At 58.8% G+C, this 26,741-nt stretch overlaps 1 protein-coding gene across 3 annotated transcripts; it reads right to left on the bottom strand.

Moving 5' to 3' along the window:
* Positions 1–4,356: 4,356 nt before the first annotated feature.
* On the bottom strand, positions 4,357–26,312 carry MAP2K2 (mitogen-activated protein kinase kinase 2). Of its 3 annotated transcripts, XM_032465918.1 has the most exons (11): positions 25,919–26,309; positions 22,528–22,738; positions 16,743–16,889; positions 13,397–13,474; positions 12,704–12,755; positions 12,501–12,625; positions 12,007–12,220; positions 10,055–10,119; positions 8,708–8,769; positions 7,706–7,751; positions 4,357–5,844 (listed from the first exon to the last, which is right to left on the bottom strand). In XM_032465918.1, exons 1-11 carry the CDS (start codon positions 26,008–26,010, stop codon positions 5,731–5,733), a joined length of 1,206 nt encoding a protein of 401 aa, XP_032321809.1. In that variant the 5' UTR covers positions 26,011–26,309; the 3' UTR covers positions 4,357–5,730. The 3 variants fall into 3 exon arrangements, with proteins under 3 accessions (XP_032321809.1, XP_032321808.1, XP_032321810.1); XM_032465917.1 differs by lacking the exons at positions 4,357–5,844; positions 7,706–7,751 and adding an exon at positions 8,221–8,461 and having other exon boundaries at positions 25,919–26,312; XM_032465919.1 differs by lacking the exons at positions 4,357–5,844; positions 7,706–7,751; positions 8,708–8,769 and adding an exon at positions 8,799–9,822 and having other exon boundaries at positions 25,919–26,311.
* Positions 26,313–26,741: the final 429 nt, after the last annotated feature.

Below are 26,741 nucleotides of genomic sequence, written 5' to 3'. Positions count from 1 at the left end.
TGCCTGACCTTGCAGGTGAGTATGGGGGTTGGGGGTGGGACGTCAGCCACAAGGGAAGGTTATGGGGGTGTGGAGAAGGCAGAGAGGCCTCCTGGAGGGAAGGTGACTTCTGAGCAGATCCCCACACGTGAGGGAGCAGGGGCAGGAGCTGGGCAGATGCAGGTGGAATGTGCGAAGAGGCTCACGGGAGAGCAGAGAGGAAGTGCGTCAGCACAGAGGGTGCTGGCTGGGGACAGGACGGCTTGGCCTTCTGGGAGGAAGTGGGGACATGGGGACGGAAGATAAGGGGCTAGCCTTCATCTCCATCTCCACCCAGGGCAGGCCACCTGGACGAGGCTGTTTGTGGACCGACAGATCTGAGCACTGGGTCCCGGGGGACCGCCTGCACGGGGGTCTCCAGTCAAAGGCCTTGCCCTGCCCTGCAGGCCCAGCTCCCTGTGACTTTTTGCAGGACCTGTAACCTGAGGCCAACTTCCCTGTGGCCCTGTATTCCTCCCTGGGCACCCATGCCTTCCTAGCTGCTGTGACCCCAAAGGATGGCCATGGTGGGGACTGGCCTGCACCCCTGTGGTGGTCTTTCTGAGTGTCCTGCTCCTTTGCTAACTCATCTTCCCAAACCTGCTTGTCTGAGGTCACTGCCCAGTTTGTAGTTGGCCACCGTCCCCACCATAAAGTTCCAGTTCTTAGCCAGACATCCAAACGGCCTGGCTTCCCGCTTGGCTACCACCTGATCCTGCACCCAAGGCCAGTGGGGGCTGAAATGCCAACATGCTTCTTTTTTGGTTTTGGGGGTTTTTTTCTTGGGAAGGGAGGTGATTAGGTTTATTTGTTCATTTATGTATTTCGCTGTTTTTATTTTTTAAACGGAGGTACTGGGGATTGAACTACCACTGAGCTACACCCTCCCCCTCTGAATAGGCTTCTGCTCGCCTGGTGGCAGTCAGTGCCCCAGCCCCTATGCCCCCCACACTGGCCACCAGAAATTAAAGGGTTAACACGAGGCATAGTGGGACAGATCTGACCCTCTTCGGAGCCAAGGTCCCTTCCCGTGCCAGTTAGGAGTGGTCACTGCTCTGCTGGACAGTTCTTAAAGATTTTGTGCGCCGTCCCACCGCCACACCCTTGCTCACATGGGGTCCCCTGCCTGGGGTGCGCTCTCCGCGTGGACGCCCAGTCTGTCAGGCGCTGCCTCTAGTTCTGTGAGCTCTCTCCAGGGCACTGGGTGCTGCAGAACAGCCCCAGCTCTTTGTGGCCCACAGAGACAGTGACCAAGGGGAAACAGGGCTGCAGAGTTGTGAGCCAAGGTGGTGGGAAGGCCAGTCTCTGCACCGATCCCCGGTCACCAGGGCTCAGAGAGGGAAGATGGGGTTACCGAGATCAGCTCTGCCCACTTCCTGGGGTGCAGCCAGGGGGAAGGGAGAAGGGATTTGGACTGCTCAGGAGAGGATCTACTCCTTCCTGGGGGTCAGCAGATACCACCTCATTTAGTCCACTATGACCCCCTGGCAGGGGGCGTGGCCTTCCCCAGGGGTGAGTGTCAGGCTGGGGGCGGTGGCGGGGAGAAGGCGTCCTGGGTCCCTCCCTCACCTGATTCTCCAGGTGCTTCTCTGCGGGCCTCCTTCTCTCCCCAGGGAAGCCTGGGCAGAAACCCGAGCCTCCACCCCAGTTCAGGCTGCCATGGGGCCCTGGCCTCTCCCTCCACCCTCCTTCCTCCTCCAGAGCCACCCTGTCGTTGCCACTGGGACTGCAGAACAGGCAGGTCCTCCACCCACCTGGCCTGCGGTTGGAGGTGTGGCCTTCAGCCCCCTGCAGCCTGGGCCCTCCACACCTGGTCAGCTCAGAGCCTGAGCCCTAGAGAGGAGGGTTGAGGTCTGGAGGGGCCCCTGCTGGTTTCGTTTTGAGGCAGTCCCTTCCCCTTCCTCACTCCCACTCCACCCGACCCCCGCTTTCTGGGAAACCCTGTCGCAGCTTCCTCTGAACTGAACCCTGTTAACCCGGAGTCCACTGAGTTCCGCCTCCCAGACCTGAGGCTTCCTGCCTGGCACACACCTCCACCCCTGGGCTGGCTGAGCACACTTCTGCTGATTCCTCACCTTCCAGAAGGTTCTGGGCTGCTCCTGCCTACATCCCCGCCACCCCACGCCACACTGTGTCCCAGGCTCTGGACACAGGAAACCTGGTCGCTTCAAGCAGGGCAGCCCCGGACACAGATGACCGAGGGTCTGACTTCTGCTACTGACGACCATGGCCTCCTACACCGTTGGATGCGGGGAGGGGTGTGGGCCAAACCAGCTTCCTCTCATCACTGCTGATGGGGGGGGGGAGGGGCTAGGTGAGGGGTTGAGCAGCACCCCTGGCCCCACCCAGTCAATGCCAGGAGCCCAGTCATGACAACCCCAGATGTCCCCAGACCCTGGCCAGTGTCCCCTGGATTGAGGGGACAAGACGGTCCCCATTGAGGCCAAGTGGGTATGGCCAGCTGGGAAAAGACAGCACTGAAAGGCTTAGAGCTGTGCTGCCTGACATGCGGCCACTGGCCACGAGTGGCCTCGAACACTCAAGATGTGGACCGTAGGAACTGAGATGCTCCCTGAAGGCAAAACATACCATCTTGCCAAGACTTCATACCAAAGAACAAAACAAAGCAAAAAACAAACAAAAAATCTAAATCAGAAGACCAGACTTATTTTCCATATTGATTACAAAGTGAAATGGTAATATTTTGGCAATATTGGGTCTAATAGAACATACCATCAAACTACCTTCACCTATTTCTTTTTCTTGTTTTGAATGCGGCCTCGAGGAAATTTACATCGTGCCTGCAGCTGAGTGATGCGCGTGCGTGGTGGGGGCATGGGGCAGCGAGACCCGCCTGACTCTGCCTGCTGGTTCCGCACATTTTTCTTTCCATTTCCCCCTGCCCCATCCCTGGACCGTGTGTTACACTCAGAGAAGGGGCTGATCTGATCCTGGGTCGCCCGTGACCCTGAGCAAATTAAACAGACTCTTTAGCTGGCTCTTACCCGCTAGCTCACACACTGCTAGCCGGGGCTGCGGGTGGAGGCTGGAGGCTCTCTGATGGAGCTGGGCCATCTTTTCCGGATCATCATTTATTCCTCAGTCACCTGTGAGCTGCTCAGAGCTCAGGGAGAGGAACCAGGTGGGGACAGTCTGCTCTCTGGGGACTCAGGGGACAGCACACGTGGTTTTGAAAAGTGCTTTTGAAAATGATGCAAACATGGAGCTGAAGAAAAACTTGCACCTACAAGACACTTGGTATCTTCTTCCAAACCAGGTGCAAAACAAAACGACAACAAAAGCAAAAAACCCAGGAGCAAAGAAAACCCAAAACCCAAAGGTAAGAACACCCATTGGGCAAGATTCCGAAGCTCTCAGATTCATTTTCTGATTGATTTGTCTTTGCACCCAGAGGTCAGAGGAGCACGGAGTGGGGGGGGGGGTCCCAGGGCCCCCAACACAGCGGCTGCACCATCTCACACACTTGGCCATCTTGGGGTTTAAGGAACAGCCACGAGGAACCTTGACACAGAACAGGGTCTCTCACAAGAAGCTTGGGAAGGCCTGGAAGCCCCCAGCGACCTGGCTGCTGGACCCCACATTCTGCCTGGATCCCCGCATGTCAGGAGACCCCCGAACAAACAAATGTTACATTTTAAGAACCTGCCCCCTCAGAACAGAGGACCTATAGGCTCGCCTGCCTGTGGCCACCCTTGGCCAGACCGTGCACCAGGGGAGACAGGGTGTGGGAACAGAGGGTGCCAAGTCTAGGGACGTCCACAGGGAGCAGTGGGCAGGGGAGAGAGGGAGACCCCTGGCTGTCAATGTCAGATCTTGGTCTCCAAGACTCTGGAGTGTTCCCAGCTGACTCGGAGAGGGAAGGGAAAGAGCCACGTGTTGGTGTCTGGCTCTTTTTTTGAAGGGCAGTGGGGTCCTGGCGAAGTAACACAACAGTAGAGGATGCAGACCCGGCCGAGTGGAGCAGGTGGGCTGGGAGGTGCCAGGGCCCCTCTCTGAGGCCACACTGTGGGAGGTGCCTGCTTTTGAACCATCACCCCACCTCCCTCACCAACCCTGGAGGCCTTACCCACTGGCCCCAAACTCCCACACTGCTAGGACCCTGTCAATGTGGTCTTACTCCTTGCAAATGGGAGCCAGCTGTTGGCAGGAGTTGGTCAAGCCCAGGGCCTGATGGGTACAGGACTGGCCCTAAGACGCACCTGTCTGACCGCCAGCACCAGCACCATGGGCCAAGACGCTGAGCCACAGTTCACCTGTTAGGCCTTCCTCTTCTGAAGCTCCTGAGGGAGCTGGGGGACCCACAGAGTGACACCTCCATTGCTTTGAGTTATCTTTTTTATTCTTTTCTAAATCAGGTGAGTCTTGGGCGGGGGTAACTCAAAAGGCAGAAGCCTGGAAAGCTGGTCTAAGGAGCTACCAGCTTGTCTCCTCTTTGGTGACCACAGAAAAAAAAAACACAGACTGGAAGGGTCACCCTAAGAAGAAAAGGATCCAACAGTTCCCACAGGGCCACAAGTCCCCAGCTTCTGCTGCACCTTCTCCAACCCCAGGGCCAGAGTGGCGCCAGGCCCATCACTCTTGGAGAACCCTTCCCCTGCAATTTATCACAGATAAGTATCAGCTTCTTTCAGGAAGTATTGGGGAGAGGGGAGGCTCACAGCTCATCTTCAGAGGGCCCTGCCCTCCACCACTTCCTACTGCCCTTGGCCTGGAGGCAGCCTTCTCCATCAGAGGTGGCACAGCCCTAAAGGTGGAAAGGTTGGGCTTTGGGTCTTGGGCAACGTGCAGACCACAGCAGGGGGCCTGGCTGGACACCCCAGAGGACACCGGGAGCTAGGACCTCACCCCCGCCGCCTCATTTCCAACTAGCTGCAGCTGAACAGTTCAAAGCCCAAGAGTGACGTGCCCTGGGCGGTCACTTCTGATTTGCTGGGCGCGTGGAGGTGACAGCAAGCCACCCGCCCACATCTGTCGGCCTGCAGGCGTGGGGGTGCAGGCCTTATCTACAGGATCTGCTGGGGTTTCCAACCGCACCGACAGCTTGGAAACCCAGCACTTCCTTTCTGCTGAGTGAGTGTCGGCTCCTGCTGCCGCGAGCTGTCAGAAGTCTCTGTTCCACGAAGCATGGGTGAGGATGAGAGAGTCCCTCTGAGGGGCAGGCCATGCTCTGCTGAGGATGGGCTGCGGGACCAGAGGCAGGAGTGGCCGGGGGTGGGTGGAGGGAAGGGGACCCCGTGACGGCCATCAGGCTGACTGCTCTCTGGGAGGTGGTGCCTGGAGGACCACCTCACAGGGGCAGGTGTCAGGCCAGGGGGACACTTGAAACCTAGGGCAGCAACCCCCCTTCTGGTGAAAGGTGCCAACGTTGGGGTCCCTCCGAGGCTTCACCCCTTGGAAAGGAGCAAAGCCAGCTCCCAGTGGCTCCCCATCTCTCGCGGGTCAGGGCCACCCTTGCGGGAGAGACCGCCCTAGGCTGGCCAGGGCTGACGCCCAAAGGGCGAGGAACAAGAAGCACAAGGGGCACGTTTGCTTTTTCTTTCCCGGTTTTGTTTTGGTTTTTTCTTTAAACCTAAGGAAGCAGGTTCCGAGAAGACGGCACGAAGGTGGCGCCCTTCCCAATGCGCGTGGGTCTCCACGGAGGGCGCGGCGGGAGGAGGCGGGAGAGGAGGAGCCGGTCCTGCAGCGGGACCGTCACACAGCGGCGCTGCGCGTGGGCGTGCTGGGCTGGTTCAGCCGCAATGTTTTACACAACCAGCCGGCGAAATCCACTTCTTCTACCTCCGACCGTTTGATGAAGGCATGGTTCTGAAAGGGAAGGAATGGCGTGAGCAGCCTGGCCTTGGCCGGACGTCCAGGCCCCCGGCCCAGGGCACGTGCAGGACTGGGGAGGGGAACCAAACCCAGAGCGGGGAGGCCCCAGGCCCCCCAGCCTGGGACAGGGTCTCAGGTGAGGGGGAGGCTGCTCTGTGCCCCCTGGAGCTCAGGGTCTCCTCTGTCCCTGACACCCTGCACTTCTGACACCAGGGCCAGTCTCTGCAGGACCATCCCGGGCACCGTGGGGTGTGTGAAGCAGCCTCCCTGGCCCCACCCAGACAATGCCAGGAGCAACCCCAGTTGTGACAACCACAGATGTCCCCAGACATGGCCCAATGTCTCCTGGGAGCAGAGTCACCTGGGTGAGAGCATCTGATCTGAACAACGGAACTCTCTGTGAGGATAGTAAGTTCCCTATATGTCCCGTCCAGGGCGGGCAGCCACCGGGGCCATGAGGCTCCTGAGCCCTTGAAATAGGGCTCATGTGGCTGGAGAGCAGAACCTCGTGTTCTCCATCAGCATAAGTAACTTAAATAGCCGCCCTGGTAGCGGTTCCCGAACAGGATGGCTCAGTGCCAGAGGCTCCTGGTTTGCAAGGCCAGGACCACTGCCTCTTATGCCAGCTGGGAGCGGGCGAGACCACCCTCAGCCTTCCCAAGGTGGGCGCGGGCCTGGTGAAAAGCCAAGCCAAGGGAAGAGGGCTCCTGTGGTCAGGGCGGCGAGCTCAGCCTCACACGCACGCAGCGTTACTCGGGAAGGGGCCTGGAAGCCCTCTGTGCCCCGCGAGATGCGCAGAGCTGGGGGCGGGGGTGGCACCATGGGGGTTTCAACTCCTCTGTTCCGGGGATTTGCGTATTCCGCAACAAAGACATTTCTTATATCGTGTGTTCCTTGGATTCACCAGACTCAATAAGGAGATTCTGGAAGCAGGTGGCTGCAGACCCAGTCCCACAAGGCGCTCCAGGCCAGGCCAGCTCTTTGGCCCGCAGCAGACCGACTGCCACTGGGACACACTGCCTGTAGCCACAGCTAACCGAGGGTGGGCTTAGACAGGGTGCTTTCCTGGAGGAGGCAAGGAAGCGGAGGCCCAGAGGCAGCGAGAGAGAGCAGCAGGACACACCCCGCGGGGGAAGGAGCGCCCTGTGCCGATGCCTGCGGTGGGGAGGACCTGTGGGGGGACGTGCGGGAAGGCAAGGAGTCTGGTCCTGCAGGGCAGCAGGCAGGGGCCTGGGGCCCGGGGCCCACCGCAGGGCGTGGCTCGGTTATTTAAGGTACCACATCGCAACTACCCTAAGAGGCTCCCTCTCTCCCCCGTGGACAGCTGAGACTGAGAATCCATGTCTTACGTCTGTAACTGGCAGTGTTTTCTCTCTCCGGGACACGAGAAATAATTAAGGGGCTGCCTAGCATCGGGGGAGACTCAGGTGGGCAGACCTGGTGGCACAGGAAGAAGGCCTCGCGTCCACTGCTGCCGTGGGCGCAAGGCACTGCGACAGGCAGCCCTGCTGGGGGAAGGCGGCTTTCGGTGACCACCTTGGTTTTCAAGGATATTGAATAGCGTGGGTTTAGAGGAAGGCAGACACCCACATGGTGTCAACGACGCCTTGGAGCCCAGTCATTCAGTCATGTGTCCCAGGCATGTGGGCCCCTGTGTTCCCCCGCAGCCGCTCCCCATGTCTCCCTCCGGCGAACCCAGGAGACCCACGGGGGTCCTCCAGTTGGCCAAGCTCCCCATGTTCCCTGCGATATGCTGGCTTGGGGCAAGGACAGCCTGCCAGGGGCCCATCTCCCCACAAGGAGGAAGAGGCCCTGGGCACAGCCTGTGACCCCAAAACCTGTGTGCCTCACTTACCATGAGCATCTTCAGATCCGCTCGCTCTGCTGGGTTCTTAATTAGGCTGCAGGTTCCGGGAGGCAGGAGAGGACAGAGGGTGGGGAGACAAGACAGGCAGACAGTCAGTGGCCGTCAGGGAGCCCTGGGACCAGGCAGCCCCCGCCCTGGCCGGTCAGAAGCCTGCGTCCTGCCGCCCTTTGCTGCCTGGCTCCTGTGGTGGGGGGCCCCACCGTGCTCTTGGGTGTAAGAACAGGAGGCCCCGGGAGGGAAGAGCAGAAGTCTCAGCCCAGGACAAGAGGGAAAGAGGGTGGGAAACCCCTCGAGGCTTCTGGGTTGGAGGCCCAGCAGCAACCAAGGCTGCATTTCTAATAAAAACCCCAAGTTTGGGAGTCCAAATGTCAAAATGGAACTTTTTCCTTCAGAAAAGCAGAACTGTCTAAAGGCAGCTGCTCTAAGTAGCTCAGGGTGGTGTGGCAGCTCTTCAAATACAGGCCTCACAGGCATAGGGACGTTTACGGGGCGGGGGGGGGTGGCCGCACCCCAGGGAGCTAGGCCGTCCAGCGGCTGTGCCCGGGGCCGGCCGTGCTGGCGTCCTGACACGTGGGGCAGCGGGGCGGCCCTCCCTCCAGGCCCCAGCCCACCTGCGAGGTACTCCTCGGCCTCCAGAGGGTGGAGGGGCTGGGACAGCCCAGAAGCCGGCTGGGAAGGCGTGCTTGGGGGCTGCAGGGCCCTGGGCTTGCAGGATTAGGAAACCAGGGCGCCTGACGGCAGGAGCTGAGGTGGGAACAGTATCACTTCCAAAGAGCCTGGACTCCTGGTTCACTCCAGGCGGGGACACTAGGGGATGGCAGCTGGACACCGTGACTCAGCAGCCTCGGGAAGGGAACCTGGGCTCTCAGGTGAGCTCTGCGTCCCGCCAGACACTGCCACCGGCCTGGCATCCCTGACAGCCAGGGACCAGGAAGCAGGCAGTCTGGCCCCCTCCCTGCCCACCCCAGGCTGGGGGCTGTGGTAGCTCACCATTTATTTACAAACTCCTGGAAGTCCTGGGTGAAAACGACGCTGGGCAGCTTGGGAGGAGGCTGTGGGACAGAACAGACAGGTGGGGGTCAGATGCTCAAGGATGATTCTGGAATCAGGGGAAGAGACGCTTCCCAGCCCTGCGGGAGTGGGGACAGCGTGGCACTTTCCAGGCACCCTCGGGTGCACTTCTCCTGGCCCTGAGCCTTTACTGTCCTGGGGGCAGCCCACTGCAGGCGGGCAGAGGGCACCCACCCCCAGGCTCCTCCAGCGGCTTCCCAGGCAGCCAGCTGGGTTGGGCTCTTCCCAGATTTTCTCTCAAGAGCTCTTGTCTGGGGGTCACAGCTGGTTCTAGAAGGAAGAAGGACAGGGCTCATCCTCATTTTACGGACGAGAGTGGTTACTCTTGACCACAGGTCATCCTGTCTCGGCCACCCCGCTCTGGGGGTGTCTTGGAATGAGCTGAGGGTCTGGACCTCAGGGAGGCAGTAAGCTCCAGGGGTTTGGGCCCCAAAACAGGGGGAGTCTGAGGGGTCTGTCCTGGCACAAGTCTGGGCGTGCAGACAGCGGTGTGCAGGGTCAGGCCCCGTCTGGAGCGGGTACTCGCTGGGCCTGGGTGTCACTGCTGTGTCACCAGAGCCACCTGCCCTGTTCCACCACCACTGACTGGGCCCTGAGCTGCTCACCTCAAGACCTAACCCTGGGCCAAGCCCGGCCACCCCAACTGCAATGGGCCACTGGAAACACACTTCAGTCAGAGAAGGCCCAGGGAGGGTGACCCGGTCGTGCTGAGACGGAGGGCCGTGGGGTCAGGCCTCACTCAGCCCCTTCCCAGCTGCAGGCCTTATGCCTGGATTCACCCATCTGCACAATGAGAGTATTCGTGCTGCCCTCTCCCAGGGTGGGGAGGGACTGGGTGTGCACCCTGGGCCTCCTTCCCAGAGATGGGGGTCTGGGGGGTGGGGACAGGGACGCTGAACTTTCCCCGAGGAAGGGGGAATGATTTAGGACTTCACGCACAGATGTCAAGATGCTCAGAGAAGGAGCTGCTGGTGACAAGAGCTGCAGGGAGGGGCCAGGCTCCTGGGCTCAGGGTGGGAACTCTGGGTTCACCTCTATGAAAACAAACAAAAAGGAGTCCTTTGGGGAGGGTGGGCTTGTGCAGGGTTGGGGGAGTGAGGCCATCACCTTCATGCCTCATAACCTCCTGACAACCACAGCTGGTCTCCATCTCTCCCCACAGCCCCTCCCCAAAAGAACCCGGTCTACAAGTCCGGCTCCCTTCTTTCCAACAGGAACGGCTTAAACCCGCTGGCCCGAAGGCCCGCCAGGGCCCCAGGCACACACCTCATTCACGATGTAGTCCAGCAGCTCGAAGATAGCCATGGCCGGCCGGCTGTCCACCCCATGACCTGCCCAGGGCAGAGACAAAGATGGGTGAGATGGGCAGGTGGCCGCAGCACTTCTGTCGGGCATCAAGGTCCGAGTGCGCTGAACACAGCCGAGCGCCTCCTCCCCACCCGGCTGGAACCAGAGGCGTGGTGCCCCAGCCCGGCTGCCTGGCGACTGAGCTTGCCTTCCTGGGAAAGTCACTTCTCTCCTGAGCCTCCGGTGAATTAACAAAACAAAACAGCAAAACGAACAGGAATGTTTTTTGAGAAGTCACAGGTCTGGCACAGTGCCAAGTCTGTGCTGTACCGAAGTCAAACCCCTGCCCCCTGGTGCCGGTGGGGCATGGGGGGCCGGGCAGGCAAAGGCGGCAGTGTGACCTTGTGTGGACCTGCTGGTGGAGACGGCCGTGGGCCCGAGAGCCGCTCACGACGGTGGCCGGCTGCATGGCTGACCCCTGTCCTAGACCCAGCTGGCCAGGCCCGTGTTTGGCAGCTGGACTTTCGCCTTCTGTCCCCAGTCCTGAAATGGGCACTCGGGCTAGGGCCGGGGCTGGGGGAGGTGCTGGCAGGCCGAGTGGCTTGGCACAGCCCACCGCTCCTCCCCGCCTGGAAGGCCCAGACACCATCTGGGAGTCGGGCTGGGAGGGCGGGGCCAGGGCCTGAGGACACAGATGCAGGGATGGGGGTTCTCCCCTCGGAGGAAATCCAGACACCTCAGCAGTGTGGGTGTGGCACCAGGAAAGGGGAAGGTCTGGGCTTGAAAATACTGTGACAACCACCATCTAAAGACCCAAGTGTCCCATTAACGGTGAATAGGTACACAAAAGCCACCCACACAGTGGAATACTACGCAACCATAAAAAGGAACAAGGCACCAACACTTGGCACAGTGTGGACAGACCCTGAGAACACAAGGCTCGGTGAGAGAACCAGACAAAAGAGGCCACACAGCGTGTGACGCCACTGACGTGAAACATCCAGAACCGGCCAGTCCACAGAGACGGAGAAGGGGCTCCTGGCTGTCAGGGGCTGTGGGGTGGACAGGGTTTCCTTTTGGGGTGATGGAATGTTCTGGAATCATATAAAGGTGGTGGTCAGACCTTATGAAGATATAAAAATCTGCTGAACTGCATGCCTGAAAAGAGTGGGTCACAAGGTAGGTGAATTCTACCTCAATAAAGCTGAGAAATCAACTGATCAACTGCAGCCCAAGGCCTGGTCCTCTGGACCCTCACTTAATTCAACTGTCTTCCTGTCACTTGACTTAAAGAAAAAAAATCACAGAGCCCTAAGCGCTGCTTCCTAGTTAGACCACCTGAGCCGTGACCACGAGCCGGGACCCCGAGCCGGGACCCTTCCCCTCGCCAGCCCCCGGCCTGGTGGAAGTACCAGCCTGAACTTCACAGCACAGGTGGTGGCTCTAGGTACCGAGGGTCCTCTGGGGGCCCCGCCGGCCCTCCGGCCCCACCCACCCCCGCTGTGTGTCGGGGCTTCATCCAACAAGCCACCCAAGGAGGTCCTGGCCCAACACAGCAGACGCGGCACCGCAGAGCCCAGGTGGTGGGCACAAAGGTGCCTGCTGGGCAACCCTTTCAGCTTTTCTGCACCCTTGAACGCTTTTGTGATAAAATGCTGGAAAAACCGCCCACCCCGCGCGCGGCTTGGCTGAGGAGAGTTTCTGGGCCCCGCCAGCTGGCAGCAACAGGTGCAGCTGCCCCGGACGGGACAGTTTGAGGCGCTGCTTGCAGAGCTGTCCCCAGAAGCCTCGGGACCATCTGAGGACTGCTGACCACAGTGAGCATGACCCAGGGGGACAGGTGGCGCTGAGAGAGGCCAGAGGGGAGGCAGCTGCCATCCCCGGGCGCCGCGTGCCCTGTCCAAGCTGGAAGTCCCAGGCTCGGGCCCTACCGCTGATGGGGCGTCCGGGGGGTCTCGGCCGTGGTGAGATGCCGTGAGGCTCTCCTTCTGCACCGTCGACCATGGGCCGGCCAAATATCGCCTCCAGCTCCTTGGCGTCTGGCGGGGGGATGGGGTACCTTCCGATGGACAGCTCCACCAGGGACAGGCCCATGCTCCAGATGTCCGACTGCACCGAGTAGTGAGTGCCTTGCAGCCGCTCTGGCTGTGGGCGAGACAGGGAGGTGGAGGGGGCTGGTGCATGCGGGGTAGGGGCTGGCACCCTAGAGTGTCTCCCTGGTTCCCCTGCAGCCCCATCATGCCCTGTCATCCCTCTGGAGACCAAGTAACAGGAAGAAAGCAATTCCGTCTCCTCCCTCCACCTGCTTCCAGCTGTGCTGACGGTGTCTCCTTAAAGACCCACAACCCACAGGTCGTTGTCTCTGCTCCTGGAGAAAGACCAGTCCAGGAAAGACAGCTGTTAAGCAGACTCCCGCCAGACTCACCGACATGTAGGACCGCGTGCCCACGAAGGAGTTGGCCATGGAGTCGATGAGCTGCCCGCTAACCCCAAAATCGCACAGCTTGATCTCCCCTCTGGAGTTGACGAGGATGTTCGATGGCTTCACGTCTGGGAGGAGAGCTGGCGGTGAGGATGCCCCGGGCCACCCGCCAGCCCCACCGGGCCCCAGAGGCTCCCAGCCCTTACCTCGGTGCATGATCTGGTGCTTTTCCCGGAGATACGCCAGGCCCCGCAGAACCTGCAGGGAAGCCGCAGGGCGGTGCTGTGTGGGGGACTGTCCTCTGGACAGGCCCTCAGGCCAGACTGCAGGGGCCATGTGATGGTGATGACATCCGCACAGGCACGCACCTCACTGACTCATATGACTCCCTGCCCGGAAAGCAGACACTGCTCCTCTCGTGAGGCCCGTGAGAGCTGGGACAAGGCCTGAGGCCCCGTTAGTGGGCCTTTGAGTGTCCAGGCAACTGCCCCACCTCGGAGGTCACCCCTGTTGAGCACTTTGGTGCTGAGACAGTGCTCAGGCCCCAGGCCGATGTGGTGAAGGACGCAGTGGCCCTTTCACCACGTCAGAGAGGAGACACTCCATGATGACAGCACGGAGGGACACTGTGTGCCTGGGACCAGGCCCCCAGCATCTCCAGCAACCCATCCGGATGGGGTAGGGGAGCATCATCCCCACCATATAGGGCAAAGGGACACCACCAGCTCAGTGCCACAGCTGGTGGAGACTGGCACCAGAGGCCATCTTCGCAGGGGGCCACTCTAGTGCCTACTACTGGCTCCCAGGGGCTCCTCGAACCCTGGCTGCGTGGCATGGGGGCAGGAGTAAGAATGAGCGGGCGAGAGCGTGCAGCCAGGAGCGCACACTCGCACACTTACCGCGATGCTGACCTTCCCCAGGATCTCTTCCGGAATTCTCTTGGCTTCTTTCAACACCTGGTCCAGAGAGCCACCATCCTAGGGGCAGCACAGAAGAGAGAGGAAAGCCACTCTGAGCCGTCACCAGGCAGGGCTGGCAGTGCAGAGACGGGTCCCCAGGGGGATGCCAGGGCAGCAGGTATAAGAACAGAGCATTTCCCTGTTTCCCAGTGATCTGGTGCCCAACTTCCTCCACAGGAAGCAGAGACCAGACCACAGCCAAAGGCAGCCCATCGGCCAAAAGCAGGGACTCTGGCGGCCCCTGCTGCCTCCGGGGCCTCAGGAAGCGGAAAGGGTGCCAGCACGCTCCCCAGGCGGCTTGTCCTTCCCGGAACTGAGGCCCACAGCTGGATGGCGTGACTCAGCCTTCCCGAGGTTGCCACGGCAGCGGCGGGCGGAGCAGAGCCACGGAGGCCAGAGCTCCACGAGGCCTGTGGCCGAGCCACCCACTCTGGGGCCTGGGTCTCCTCCGCAAGCTGGGTGCAGCCGTGGGAAGTGGAGGAAGAACCCAGAGGCAAGGCCCGTAACTGCCCAGTGCAGAAGGAAGGCCAAGTCGACTGACCCCTCCACTGCTCCCTCGCCCAAGCCCCCAGCTCCACCAGGAAGGCTGATGGCGGAGGGGCACGGAGGAGGAGGAGGAGGGGGAGGAGGAGGATGGATGGCTCCGTCCCTCTCCTGCAGGCCTAGCCCCTGCTCACCGCCCCGTGTGTGGGATGTCCTGCAAAGGACCTGACACAGGTGACTGCAGTCCATCCCCCAACCTGGGCGTGGCCCCAAATTCACATGGTTAACGAGGAAATGGCAGAAATCAAGTGTCTTGCGCAAGGTCTCCTGGCAGTACTTGGAGACCGAAACCCAGGGCGTCGCCAACAGGCCCAAGGCGCTTCTTCAGAGGGGGCTCCAAGGGCCCCAGGTCACTGGGTGGACTGGAGCTGAGGCTCGAGGGGCGCAGTGGGGATGTGGCCAGAACCTGTGCTCGTGGCCAGGTGGCCCGTGCTTTCTCTGGGGCGTTGCTCTAGGGCTCCCGTGGCCACCAGCTGCCTCTTGCTTCACTTGGGGGAGGGGGAGAAGCCTGGGTGCTGCCCCAGCTGTGCTCGGTGAGGAGGGCACGGTGGGAGTTCTGGAAAACCCAAGGCACTCTGAAGCTTCAGGATCCTGTGTGCGACACTGTCGGCTAGCGCCAGACTGAGGGCGGGGGCCGAGTGCAGGCAGATGGTGAGGGTGGCTGAGGAGGAACCCAGGCGATCGGCATTCTGCCCAGCCCAGGCCTGTCTCACATGGGGGGAATTCCTTTTATTCTTCTCATTTTTTGTTTTAGCAACCTTAAAATTTTTTCTTTAAAGTTAGTGATCTCTGCTCCCTAACACAGCCCCTTTCATTCTTAATTTTCTGTAGAGCTGTGATTTGTTTGCTAGAGGATGCTCAGGGTGAGCATCCACGGAGAGGCTATGGTGGCCCAGGCCCCGTGCCAGGGTCTCAAGTCAACTCAAAACAGCCCCGTGGCGCAGACAGCACTGTTCTCCACAGCAGAATCCCCAGGGAACTGAGGACACGGGGCGGGTCACTCTGGCAAACGGGGGAGAGTATCCTGCGTGTCGTGTGCGTGTAAAGCAGCATGTTCGGCCCGCATCCGCATCTCCCGAGTTGTGACAACGCAAATGTCCCACACGTCGCCCAGGGGAGAACCCCTGGTCCACAGCTAAGAAGACACATGGACAGGATGTGGCGTGGGGGCGTCACAGCTGGGTCACTCCTCACACACGACCACACGCTTTCATTGTGTGTGTGTGTGTGTTTCTCCTAAACATCTCCGAAACCACACTTGCATTAAGCAGGGAGTCTACAAATACCTTTCTCTTATAAAAATTCAAATGCAGATAAATTACACTCTGATCTCCAACAACTCCACTTGCCTCCCCTGAAGTGTAACTTAGACTCTTCCAGCCCCTTCTGTGCACACACAGAGAAACACAGAGTTCTAAACCTGTCTGCCTGCCTATCTATGTGTCCATCCATCTAGATCTGTCGCTGGGCTCGGATCGCAGACACCTCGCCCCACAGCCGACGCTTCACACCCACCCAGACCCGGGGTGGGGGGTTGATGCTGACCCGCTTTTCTGCAAGGGAAAGAGACTCCGAACTCAGGGTATTTGGGGAGGACGGGAGGAGGGGGGAGGGGGAGAGAGAGAGGAGGGGGAGGGACAATCTACAGTGCAGACCTGGCTCCCCTCAGACCACACTGACTTCACGCCCTTTCCCCGCCCGATTCTGTCTGCACAGTGGCTGCCGGGGGGGGGGGGGGGGGGGGGGCAAATCTGGCCGCCATCTCCCAAGTGAGGAAGGGGCTCCGCCAGGACAGGCGGGGGAGCCCCTTCCCGGGGGCACTCCCCGGACGCTGCCCTCCCTGCAGGCGCCTGCTCAAATTCATTTCCTGCCTCCGTTACAAAACTGTCAGAGGGGACAGCGCACTCGAGGCGTAACCGAAGCTGCCTGCCTAAAGCCACATGGCATCCTGGTTTTGCAAGGCCCCCGAGGGCTAGGGCCAGACAGCCGAGGGCGGACAGAGCCCTACCTGGCGGACGCTGGGCGGAGGAGGGCCGGAGGTGTTTCCTCCGGGGGCCTTCGGCTCTGACCACTTCTGCTTTCGATACACCCAATCCCACCCATTTCTGGGCCTCGATACCAGAGTTCCTCAACAAGGGGACACAACAGAATTGACCGTGGTTTAAAAAAATCACCTGCCACCGCAGAGGTCTGATCCCACAGGCCTGCAGCCCACCGCCCTCTCACTGGGGGATCGTGGGAGGGAGAGACAAGGCTCCCCCTGTGCACCACTGCAGGCCTCAACGCTCACACAGCCTGCTTGGGTGCAAGGACTCTCGGAGCAGCATTACTTGTGACATGGTGGGGACTGGGAGCAGCCTCAGCGTGCTCAGCACATTACCTGCCAGCTACCTGTGGATGCCAGGAGGCTGGACGGTGGGAAAAGGCAAAACTGTCAGGAAGGTGGGGTGGGTACAGCTCAGTGGTAGCGCGGGCTTAGCATGCACGAGGTCCTGGATTCAATCCCCAGTACCTCCATTAAAACCAAAAAATATTAGGAGGACAGTGTCTGGTATCCAATAAAACAAAGGCATCTATACAAGCATACGGCTGTACTGCATCCACCATCTCCACACGGGTCCCCTTGGAAATAGGATGGGGGCCTTGAGGGTCTCAGGCAAGGGGACGTCTGTTCCTCAACCTGTGTGAACTCTGCCCGGTGACTGGGGGACACTGACGCGGCTCCGGGGTTGGGGGTGCTCACCATGTGCTCCATGCAGATGCTGATCTCCCCGTCGCTGTAGAAGGCCCCGTAGAAGCCCACAATGTACGGGGAGTTGCACTCGTGCAGCACCTGCAGCTCGCGGATGATCTGGTTCCGGATGGCCGGCTTGATCTCCAGGTGGATCAGCTGCAGGGGAGAAGAAAGTGGGTTCAGAGCCAAGCCGCCTTCTAAGGGGAGCCGGGAAGCAGCGGGTATCCATCAACCCATGAGAACTGAGAACACAGCCACAGACTCGAACGTGAATGTTCGCAGCAACGTGAGTCACAACAGCTGAAAAGCAGAAGCAGCCCAAGTGTCCTGAGTCAGCTGAAGAAGGGACAGACACACGTGTCCCTCCACACGCGCGACATCAGTCACGGAAAGGAGAGCAGCCCTGACACTCGCTGCCACGGGGACTGACCCTGAGAGCACGGTGCTGAGTGAGAGAAGCAGACACAGGACGACACACAGCGTGTGAGTCTGTGGATGTGAGACGTCCAGAACAGGCCAGTCCACAGACACAGAGAGGGGGCTCCTGGCTGTCAGGGGCTGGGGGACGGTGGAGTGACTGCTAAACGGGCTGGCGCGTATTTCTGGGGTGATGGAATGTTCTAAGACTAAGGTGGTGATGGGTGCATGGCATTGTGAAAATATACTAAAAGTCACTGAGTGAAATGCTCTACAAGGGTAAATTATATGGTATGTGAATTACATCCCAATGAAGCTGTTTTCAGAAAAATGTCATAGGAGGCAACATTTTTCACTTGGTTATGGGGGGAGTTCTTTAAGACTTTTCTTCCCACCAAATCACACAAAGTGCCAGCCTCTCCCAGGAGAAGGCGGGTGACGCCCTGTCAGACAGGACGACTGTGTCACTTCTGCCCCCAGCCCCACCAGCAGTGGGCTTTCGGGGCCCTTCATCCCTCCAGCCTGGAGACAATACAGAGAGAGCTGCCACCTGCCACCTGCCACCCTAGGATCCCAGCTCCTCTTCTACTCGAGTTCCAGTTGGCAGAGGGGACTGTCACCAAATTCGTCACAATGTGTGGAAAGGTGAGAAACAGAAAGGATGGTCCGGAGAGACATGGAAAAGACAGCTGACAAAAGGCCAAGAGCAGTGTCCAGCTCCAAACCCTGCACAAGCCAAGACCCACCGCCCAGCGGGAGAGAGCCACGGCTGTGGGTCCCTGTCTTAGCTCCTCAGGATCCTAGACGCGCCAGCCATCGTGACAAGGCAAGAAAAGGGTGTGATTTCCACCCCTTTGTCAGAGAGGCAGACCCAGATCCCTGGTATCTGAAAATGACCAATACCAATTCAACAGACATTTCTGCAGAGTGGGTTATATGTGGGGCCGATGATGGGGAGAAAGACACAAAGGTGGCTCTGCTTGGAGAAGACCTGTCATCAGGGGAAGAGAAGGGGTCAAAACAACCCCGGTATGGCGGAGGTGCCAACGGGGTGACTCAGGGCGTGGTGATACTGAGGCCAGGCCTCCAAGGACAGGTGCGAAGAAGCCAGGCGGACAAGGTGGGGCAGGCGCTGGAGGCAGAAGGACAAGAGCTGCCTGTTGGAGGGGCGTGTGCTCAGTTCAGGGGGGCACAGGGTAGCACGGCCTGCTCACTGGCCCACATCGATGACCATCAAAACCTTGAGAACTGTGGCAGATCTGGGTGAAACCGTGCCTGGTGCCCCCGCCGGCCCCAGGCAAAGCCTCAGCCCTCACTTGAAGGGTCCCCACTGACCCAACCTGCAGAGCCCAGCTCTGGCCGTGGGCCTGGGACACTGCACTTCCCCCTCGGGCTCCTCCAGTGGGAAGGTGGGTCACACCAGAACTCCAGTGGCCACACCAGGGAGGGAACGCCCAGCATGTGCATGCAGACATGCATGGAAAAGGTGGGATGCGGGTCTGAGAGCAAAGTGCTGGCGTCTGTGTGCAGTGCGGCAGGCTCACCCGGGAGCTGCGAAGTCAGCACCAGCGCCGCCCACAGAAACACGGCGTGAGCCACCAACCGAACTTTGAATCCTCCAGCTATTGCGTTAAGAGTGCAAAGAGACAGGCGAAACAAATCTGTTTTGTTTAACTCAGTGAAATGCATCAAAAATTTACTGTTTTGACATGAGATCAAGGGAAAGAAAGATATTAATGAGTTTTTTCACACGGAGCACCGGAAACCTGGTGTTTCTGCACGTACAGCACAGCCCCGGTTCACCCTGACTGTGTTCCGAGGGCTCGGCACCCGCGTCTGACCAGGGGCTTCCTCAATGGATGGTGCTACTCTCTGCCAAGAACTTCAAGGAAGCTGCAGGTGAATGGGGCGGGGGTTGGGGGAGACAGAAGGGGTGGACAAGACTGGGCCGAAGTGGACGAATCTCATAGGTCCCGGGAGCCTGGAGTTGGCGCCTTAATGTGAAATAAAGCCAAAGGAAGTCAGGGGCTTTCGAGAAAGATCCAGTGAAGAGAGGACACAGGGGTGGCTGCTATGTGAACACAGCTTTGGTGGATATTATAACTGGCGTGTGTAAAGTGAACCTTCCAGATTGACTAGGAACCACTGCTGAGGGTGTGCAGAGAAAAAGCAGGAATGGGATGAGGGCCATGTTTCTGAGCACAAATGCTTGCAATCTGCCCTGGCCCTGGGGGGCAGGCGGGCAGGGAGGACTGCCCCACTGCACTAACCAGCAAGTTCAGGTTCAGAGACGTGAAATCACATCCCCAGGGGTACACAGCTGGTGAGTGGTCAGGTAGGGTCGGGCCAGGCTCACAGAACACCAAAATCCACACTCTTTCCCCATCAGCACCTGGCTGACAGCTGATTAGATAAAAATGGTGCTAGTTCAAACCCCTGGAGTTTACGGCTGTTCTGACTGCAGAATGGGGGATATGTGTTAGGAACGGGGCAGGGTGGGTGGGTGGTCCACAAACTAGGAAAAGAGGGAAATGGGTTATGGAGGCAAAGCCTTGACAGCTCCCATTGGGTCATTAACTGCAAAGGGCAGACTCTGCAACCCAGACACTGCCCCAGCTCAGACTCAGTTTCTAGTCTGTGAAGCGGAGCTGCTGACCCATGTGAATGAGAACACGTGTCAAGGTCTCAGCACTGGCTTTGACTTTGGGCCATCACTCGAAAGAAGGCAGCTAGTGTTAGGACAGAGCCTCGGGCAGGTCCATAACCTCTGTTCTGGAAGCAAGCAGGGGCCGACGGGAGGGACACACACGCAAGGCCGCAAACGCAGTCACCTGCTGCAAGCAGAGGGAAGCCAAGCGCGCTCTGTGTGCACAGCAAACGCGCCGAATTCTTTGCAGATCCCCTCTGGCCCCCGCAAAGCAGAGGTTTGGTTCCTAGGGCTCTCACAAGGACGCACAAGACAGGACAAGATGCTCGAGTCAAGAAAATATGTACAAACAACAGTGAAAATGGAGACCAGTTTTCTGGGGTCTTAGGAAGCTGGTCTCACTGCTCTCCTGGTGGCAGGTCATACTGGTCACGACGATCCCCTGCCCATCAAAGGGGCCGGAGGGATGCTAGCCCACAGCAGATCTGGACAGGCCTTCCAGAAGCCCCAGCCCTGCCCTCACCCTCACACCTGGCAGGGGCTGCATCTGGAGATCTGATAAGCTCACACACTTGGAATGCATGGAATTCCTACTCAACTTCCTGGGAACTGGAATTCCACCCAAGGCAGTGGAGGAAGGACTGAGGCCACTGTTCCTTAAAACCCACTTTGTCCCGTCAGTTTTCCCACCTGTGTCCTCAGCTGAATACAGGGTGAACTGGCATTCCGGAAGCCCTGCACCCCCACAGACTGGCCAAGGGCTTCTGGGCCACTGGAGACTGACAGCCCTGAACCGCACGCCAGCCGGCAGGTCAGCCTCCGTGCTCACCATATTCAACCAACACTGGTGGGTGCCTGCTCCGACTGAGGTCCATACCCCCTAATTTTTGGACCTTTCTTAACTTTTTATTTTGAGACAATATAGAAGCACAGCAACGTTTGCAAAAGCGGCAGAGAGAGTCCCGTGCACCCTTCCCCCAGGCCCCCCAGTGGTGACCACATCTTCTGTGACAGAGGCCAGTATCAAAGCTACGACACTGACATCGGGACAGGACCGCAAACTAGACTACAGGACTCATCTGGCCCCCCAGCTTTAAACCCCAAAGTCCTACTTCACAGGCTTTCAGGAGGCTGTAGGCAAACTCATGGACTCACGTCTATGCAAGGCATGCTGGCGGCCGGCCAGCGAAGCCCTCCGTCCCCAGCAAGGACTCTGTTCCCAAGACCCCCGTCTCTGCCTGCACCTCACACCTGCCCTTTACTCCCCGTGCTTTGGCCGAGCAGACCAGGGACTTCTGGGGCTGCTCTGGTTTTGAAAAGGCTGCCTGCAGTAAGCAGACAGAAATAGAAAGCGTGTGCCTGTAGGTTTCAGGAGAGAGGGAGGTGCTCTGGAGGCAGGAGGAATAGCTGCAGCGCTAAACCCCAATGGAAACCAAGTGCAAGGTTCCCAGGAAAGGCGGGCAGATCCACCTGGGTGCGGGGCGGGCAGTTTTCCAGAGTACAGTTCAGAAACTACAGACCACGGGCTTCTGGGAAAGGGGGCTTTCTATGTCCAAAAAAATATGCCTGTATGAGCAGAATAATCCTTCAACACAACGTCCACTGGTTACGTGGGTCGGAGCCCCTCTGTCCATGTGGTGACCTTCTCCTCTGCACCACTCGACATCTCTCAGGGATCCCTCCCCAACAAGTGGGGGGGAGGCCACACTGTGGCACAGGAGCCCTGATGAGGAAGGCACCAAAGGGTGGGGTGACAGTTGATTTGATGTGTCCACTTGTCTAGGCCACAGTACCCAGCTGTTGGGTCAGTATCTCTTTTTTGGGGGGAGGGGGTAGTTAGGTTTATTTATTTATTTATTTTTAGAGGAGGTACTAGGGATTGAAGCCAGAACCTTGTGCATGCTAAGCATGTGCTTCACCATTGAGCTATGCCCTCCCCAAAGCTGTTGGGTCAAACACCAGTCTAGATGTCACTGTGAAGGTATTTTTTAGGTGTGATTTGACATGGAGATCATCAGACTTTGAGTAAAGCAGATGACTCACTACCATGTGGGTGGGCCACATCTAATCAGTTGAAGGCCTTAAGACAGAGGTCCCTCAAGGAGGAAGGAATTCTGCCTCCAGAATGTCTTTGGGCTCAAGCTGCAACATCAACTCTTCCCTGAGCCTGCAGCCCACTGACCTGTCCAACAGACTTCAGACCTGCCAGCCCCATGACTGTGTGAGCCAATGCCTTAAAATACCTCAACCTGCCCCCCAACACACACACACCTCTAGTGGTTCTGTTTCCCTGGAGAACCCCAACTAACACAGGTGGTTTGGGTGCCTCATTGCCAAGGGACTCCCCTCAATGTGACCATCACTACTGGCAGCCCATCCGGGTCGGCAGGGTCTTCTGGTTGTGCAGTCAGGGTGATGCCGACTCTAGGGGACCTGATTCTCCTCCTTTCTTCCCCCAAACTCCGCTTGCTACCTTTCTCAAACCAGTCCCTTTCTGGCAACCTCAATTTAAGACATCCCAGAAGGCAGAGAGCGGTATCAAACGGAAGAGTTGTGTGAGGCAAGCCTGCATTGCCACATTCTAACTAGAACCCATGGCTGGGGGCAGGGCTTCCGAGCCCAGAAGCCAATCAGACACCAGAGGCCTGCACCTTTCAACCCTCTCTCCCATTTTCACGGGACCTGCCCCCACCACTCGCACCATGCACGGCCCTGCCGGCCACCTCTTACCTTTCTTGCCATGATGAGGCCCGAAGGTCTGTGCTGGACCTTGGTGACCACCCCACCGTTCCCGGCTCCCAGCTCTGAGATCCTTTCAAAGTCATCATCCTTGAGCTCTCCGACCTTGGCCTTCTGGGTGAGGAAGGCTTCCAGCCGCTTCTTCTGTTGCTCGTCGAGTTCTAGCTCCTCCAGCTTCTTCTGGAGGTCCACCAAGTTTGCTCTGCAGAGACCCCAAGGGCACGGGTTAGCCAAGAGCGTGCAAGCCACCCAGAGATGATTCAGGCTGAGCCGAGTTTACCGCGTGGCCACTGCACGCCAGGTCCCGGGCTTGTAGCTGGGAGCTGAATGAGACCTGATTCCTGTGCTCAAGGGCCCTGTGATCTGGCAAGAAAAAAAAGACCACCCACAGACACAGCCAAACTCCCCGAGAACTGGGGACACTGCTCCTCTCCCCACTCATAAAGGTTAGGAGGCCTCAGGACTTAAAGGACCAGCTCTAGTCTGACAGCCCTGGTTTCAGACCCAGGAGCCCTCCTTCCTGACACAAGGGCTCCAGACCACAGGAGAAGGAGACGAGAGGATGGGGGAGACAAGCCCCAGGGTTGGGGGTGAAGACAGGATACCTGTCTTTCACGAGGATGGAGGCGCAAACTCATCTTGAGTGGCCTCAGAGCAAAGAACTAGAAACCAGCAGGCGGATGACAGAAGCCACAGCATACATGCTTCTAATTTACGTGAGTTACACACAGGCACCGGAGGGGGAGAGGAGAGAGGCCCAACCTAAACAGCGAGGACCACTCCAGGGCATTCTGTTCAACCAGCATGCTCTTATTACATCCTGAGCGTTGCTGTAAACATTAGGCCTTTCTACACACACATATTCCCAGACCTGGTTATTAAAAGCCAGCCACGTACACTGCACTGTACTGGGTGACTCGAGGAACTTTCAAAGGAAATTTTGACAGTAAGCTATTTTCACCAGTGCCTTGACTTTGAACCAACTCCTGGAGTAAAAAGCAGTTCTTTATAAGATGCTAGCTTAGAGCACACAAGGACTACCTCAGTGCAGCCACAAAGAAATAGAACATAAGCCATGTGTGCAACTTAAACATTTCTAGCCATGTTAAAAAAAAAAAGTGTCAGGTGAAATTAACCCATCTGGAATGCATAGTGTACTTACAGCTCCCCCGAATCTGGACAAGCTACATTTCAAGTGCTGGCTACGGCCAGGGGCTGCTGGACCAGACAGTGAGTGCAGCTCTAAGAAAAGTCTCTAAAGGAGAATGGGCCACCTCCGGTGGTCCTCAGCCACTGTGTATCAGGGCACGTAAGCCAAGGTTGATGGCCCACCTGGGGGAGACCTCGTGGGGGGATTCGGGCAGGGGATGAAGGGGAAAGAGTGGAGTTCTTGCAGAAACCTTCCAATCCCCAAGTTCAACCATGACTTCCTGCAACTTACAGAGGCATGAACAGAAGGGCACACAGGAGCAAGATGACATGCCGCTGGGTGATTTGACCTGAGCTGGTACTGCGAAGAGGTCGCTGGGAGGTGGGGGCTGGGGCCACTTCCTGAGCAGGTACTAGAGCTTTGACCATTTTGTTTAATTCTCATGACCCTCCTGGGAGGCAGCTCTCTGGGAGACCCAGCCCACACAGGAGGGAAAAGGCTCAGAGGTTAAGTAACTTGCCTGAGGGTCACAAGGCAAGGAAGTGGCAGAGGTGGGAATCACACCTGTGTTGTTCCTGCCCACAAAGCCTGTGCTCGTGGTAGTGACCCCTTGAGCCAGGACAAGGGCCTAGCAGGTGCTCACTGAATGCCTGGTGAACGCAGACCTGGATGAAGAGGGAATGAGGACCCACATGGACAGAGGAGGGAAGGCCAAAGAATGAGCGTATGTGCCACCACTCCCTCACCGTAGGGCTGAAGAGACAGCATTTGCGGCCAGACCCTGGAAGGTCTCCGGCACTGGCCTCTGACATCTAAAATGCATTCTGGAGTCAGCTGATTAATCCATTTTTAATTTATTGGCAACTCAATGGCGGTTATAAAGAAAAAACCCTGGAATTCCAATGGCTAGCTTCCTCTACAGGGGGAACTCTTGAAGGGATGGGAATCAGAAATCACGTAAAAGAACAAGAATATGACAACGGAGCTCTCTTGTAAGAATAAGTGCATTTTTTGAGACTAAGGAACACATCCCCAGACGGATCTGTGCCCTCAGGGACAGAGAAAGATGTTAACTCACACACACGTGCATCAAGTCTGGCCGCCTCCATCCGGTGGCAGAAGGCCAAGCCCCCTGAGAGGCACCAAACGTGCCATTCGCCCCTCATACCTGGGTCTCACGGGTCACAGCACAAGCACAGCACCCGGACCTGGGCCAGGGGCCCCCACCAGTGCCCCCTGCTCCTTCCTCGGACCCCTTCCCTCAAGTCCTCTTGTCACCCTCAATCACCTCAAACCACCTGCATTTCTCCAGCTGCTGGAGGCTTTGCTAATTCATTCGATTCAGAACCTCTGCTAATCTGCTGTCAGGGGTTCCAGGAGCCCTGGACTTCTTTCCTGCATGGCTCCCAGTTCCCCCCACACCCCGAACTGTCAAAATCCCCCTTACTCCTTGCCTCTTCTGGGCCTCCTCACCACTCTCCCCAGGCTCAGGGGCTCCACCCTCTAACCCCTAGGATAGCAGGATCTTCTTAGGTGCCCCTCCCCCCAGATTTCCTCAGAGACCTCCTACTCCTGAGGAATCCCTCCCTCATCCTCGTCTAGCAGGCACCCCTTTCCCTTTTCCTGGACCTCCTCACCCCATGTTCACTCCCAGGGACCCCTCCTCACCCCATCCTTCCCTCTCAGGAACCCCATTTGCCCTGTCTTGGCATGCAAGGAACCCCCTCCCTCCACATCACTACTCAGGGACTCCCACCTTCACTCCGATTTCACTACTAGGGGCCCTTGACCCATCCTCACCTCTCAGGAACTCTCCCACCATCACCATGGCTTCACTATTTAGGGCCCCACACTCCCGTCTTTTCTCCACCAAGGACCGATTCACCACTCAGAGACCCCCACTCCATCTTCTCCCATCAAGAACCCTCTCCCAGCCCGACTGCACCACTCAGGGACCCATTCCCCCCAGTCTCGATATTCAGAGACCTTCATCCCTCCTCTCCTCGCAGGGATCCCTCCCCAGACTTTGCTACCCAGGGTCCCCTCTACCCGCCTCTCCTCTCCGGGACTCCCTTTCTCGATCTTGCTACTCAGGGCCCCTTCACTCGCGTCCTCTCCACCCAGGGCCCCGTCCCCCTTCCTCCCCTCTCAGGGACTCCCTCCCTCAACCTCGCTACTCAGGGACCCCCCCCCCCATCCTGTGCTCGCCCCGGCCCTGCCCAGCCCACTCACTCGGAGGCGCCCTCGCTGGTGGGGGACGGGCCCTCGGCGATGGCGGGGTTGATGGTGAGCGCCGGCAGCACCGGCTTCCTCCGGGCCAGCATCGGGGCTCCGCGGGCCGGCGGCGGCGGCACCTCTATCCGGGGCCCATAGGGGGCGGGCCGGGAGCGGGCGGCGCCGACGCGAGCCCGGGGCTGCGGCCTCGGCCTAGGCCTGTGCCCGGGTGGCAAGGATGGGCGGCGCTGAGGACTGGGGCCGAAGGGCGCCAAAGGGCGCCGGGGCTGAAGCCGATAGACCGCGGCAGTCGAAGACGGACCAAGGCTGGACCGAGGCTGACGCTGCAGCCAGAGCCCGGGAGGCCAGAGAGGGAGGGGGAGCGACGAGATCACGGGCCGGTCTCTCGCGAGAGCCAGAGCGGGGGAGCGGCCCCGGACCCCGCCCCTCGCCGGGGCGCGTGCGCACCAGCCTACGGCCGCCTCCCAGAAGGGGAAAGCGGCGGAGACCGTCTCGAGGCGGTGCCCGAAGCATGCGCAATCGTTCGCCTCCACCACCGAGCGTGTGCGCATGCGCTTGGGGCTCCAGGTTGGGGCGCAGGAGGAAGCAGGGCGAAAGGAAGGATGCGATGCGGTGGGCAGATGTGCGTAGGGAGAGGTCAAACCCTCAGACTCTTGCAGGAGCCAGACTGGGACTACAGGAGCCAGTAAAATCTCAAAAATTGTGGGAGATTTCAGCTGACCTCAGAATCAACTTAAGTATTTTTCCAATTATGGACACCCCCCCACCCTAGCCCCCACCCGCCAACGAACTTATATTGGTTACCATCATTCTTTAAAGA

The sequence above is a fragment of the Camelus ferus genome, chromosome 22 (assembly GCF_009834535.1).
Source record: "Camelus ferus isolate YT-003-E chromosome 22, BCGSAC_Cfer_1.0, whole genome shotgun sequence".
NCBI classification, from domain to species: domain Eukaryota; kingdom Metazoa; phylum Chordata; class Mammalia; order Artiodactyla; family Camelidae; genus Camelus; species Camelus ferus.
Note: the sequence above shows the minus strand (reverse complement) of the source record. Positions and strands in the feature narration are given on the sequence as shown.

Coding starts and splice junctions, on each gene's coding strand:
- MAP2K2 (XM_032465917.1), bottom strand. CDS start 26,010: ATGCTGGCCCGGAGGAAGCCGGTGCTGCCGGCGCTCACCATCAACCCC. Junction 22,739..25,918: donor ACCAGCGAGGGCGCCTCCGA/GTGAGTGGGCTG, acceptor GGGTCTCTGCAG/AGCAAACTTGGTGGACCTCC. Junction 8,770..10,054: donor TGGACTACATCGTGAATGAG/GTGTGTGCCTGG, acceptor TCTGTCCCACAG/CCTCCTCCCAAGCTGCCCAG.